The 798-nt window shown below is 42.7% G+C and overlaps 1 protein-coding gene and 1 pseudogene across 1 annotated transcript; both read left to right on the top strand.

Moving 5' to 3' along the window:
• Nucleotides 1-252: 252 nt before the first annotated feature.
• LOC104494215 (lipoma HMGIC fusion partner-like 2 protein) lies at nucleotides 253-509 on the top strand (the record flags this gene model as incomplete). The annotated part of the gene is made up of 1 exon (XM_010137015.1): nucleotides 253-509. A coding segment is annotated over one exon (257 nt), but the record flags the coding sequence as incomplete, so codon positions are not given.
• Nucleotides 510-553: 44 nt separating this feature from the next.
• LOC104494213 overlaps nucleotides 554-798 on the top strand; it is a 2704-nt pseudogene continuing 2459 nt past the window's right edge.

Genomic DNA, 798 nt, shown 5'->3' with positions numbered 1-798 from the left:
AATTAGGAACTAGGCCACTATCATATCAAATAAGCCTTTCACAAGAGAAGCTCCAAGTTTAGATAAAATGCTGGACGTTTATACTAGGGAGAACAGTATTTACTAGGAAACAATCACTAAGGAAGGTTGGATGGGTGAGGAAGAGTTGCCTTCTGATCCTGGTACTTGGTAGTAGTGTCCCTGATAACCATTGCTGTGTGTTGCCTTTGGTGTTAAACTGACCGTTTGTAAAACTTCTGTTTTTCTTTCTAGGCCTCTTCCTTATCTTAGGCTTGATACTTTACCCTGCAGGCTGGGGATGCCAGAAAGCAATAAGCTATTGTGGACCTTATGCTTCTGCTTACAAACTGGGAGACTGCTCCTTGGGCTGGGCTTTCTACACAGCTATTGGTGGCACTATTCTGACGTTCATCTGTGCAGTCTTCTCGGCCCAAGCTGAAATAGCCACATCCAGTGACAAAGTGCAAGAAGAAATAGAAGAAGGAAAAAACCTTATCTGCCTCCTTTAACTCCAGTGGGGAAAATACCAGTGTCTGGATCTTAATCTGTTTTCCACGGAGTGGACAAGCAGATCCACTTATCTGTTTCTACCGTCTGTGTAATTCAGCCCCATGCATTCTAGCACCGAACTACTGAAATGGTCTTTCTTCCTTGCTGGGCAATGAGGATCAGATAAAGGATCCCAAGAAAGCAGAATGTAAATATTTGGGGATTTTTTTTATAGTTTCATTCTATGATCAAGACATAGTGGAACATATTAATCCGACAGGGGAGGTGAGGAATCGTGCATATAGCAGG

This window comes from Buceros rhinoceros, unplaced genomic scaffold (genome assembly GCF_000710305.1).
Source record: "Buceros rhinoceros silvestris isolate BGI_N320 unplaced genomic scaffold, ASM71030v1 scaffold46085, whole genome shotgun sequence".
NCBI classification, from domain to species: Eukaryota; Metazoa; Chordata; class Aves; order Bucerotiformes; family Bucerotidae; genus Buceros; species Buceros rhinoceros.
Note: the sequence above shows the minus strand (reverse complement) of the source record. Positions and strands in the feature narration are given on the sequence as shown.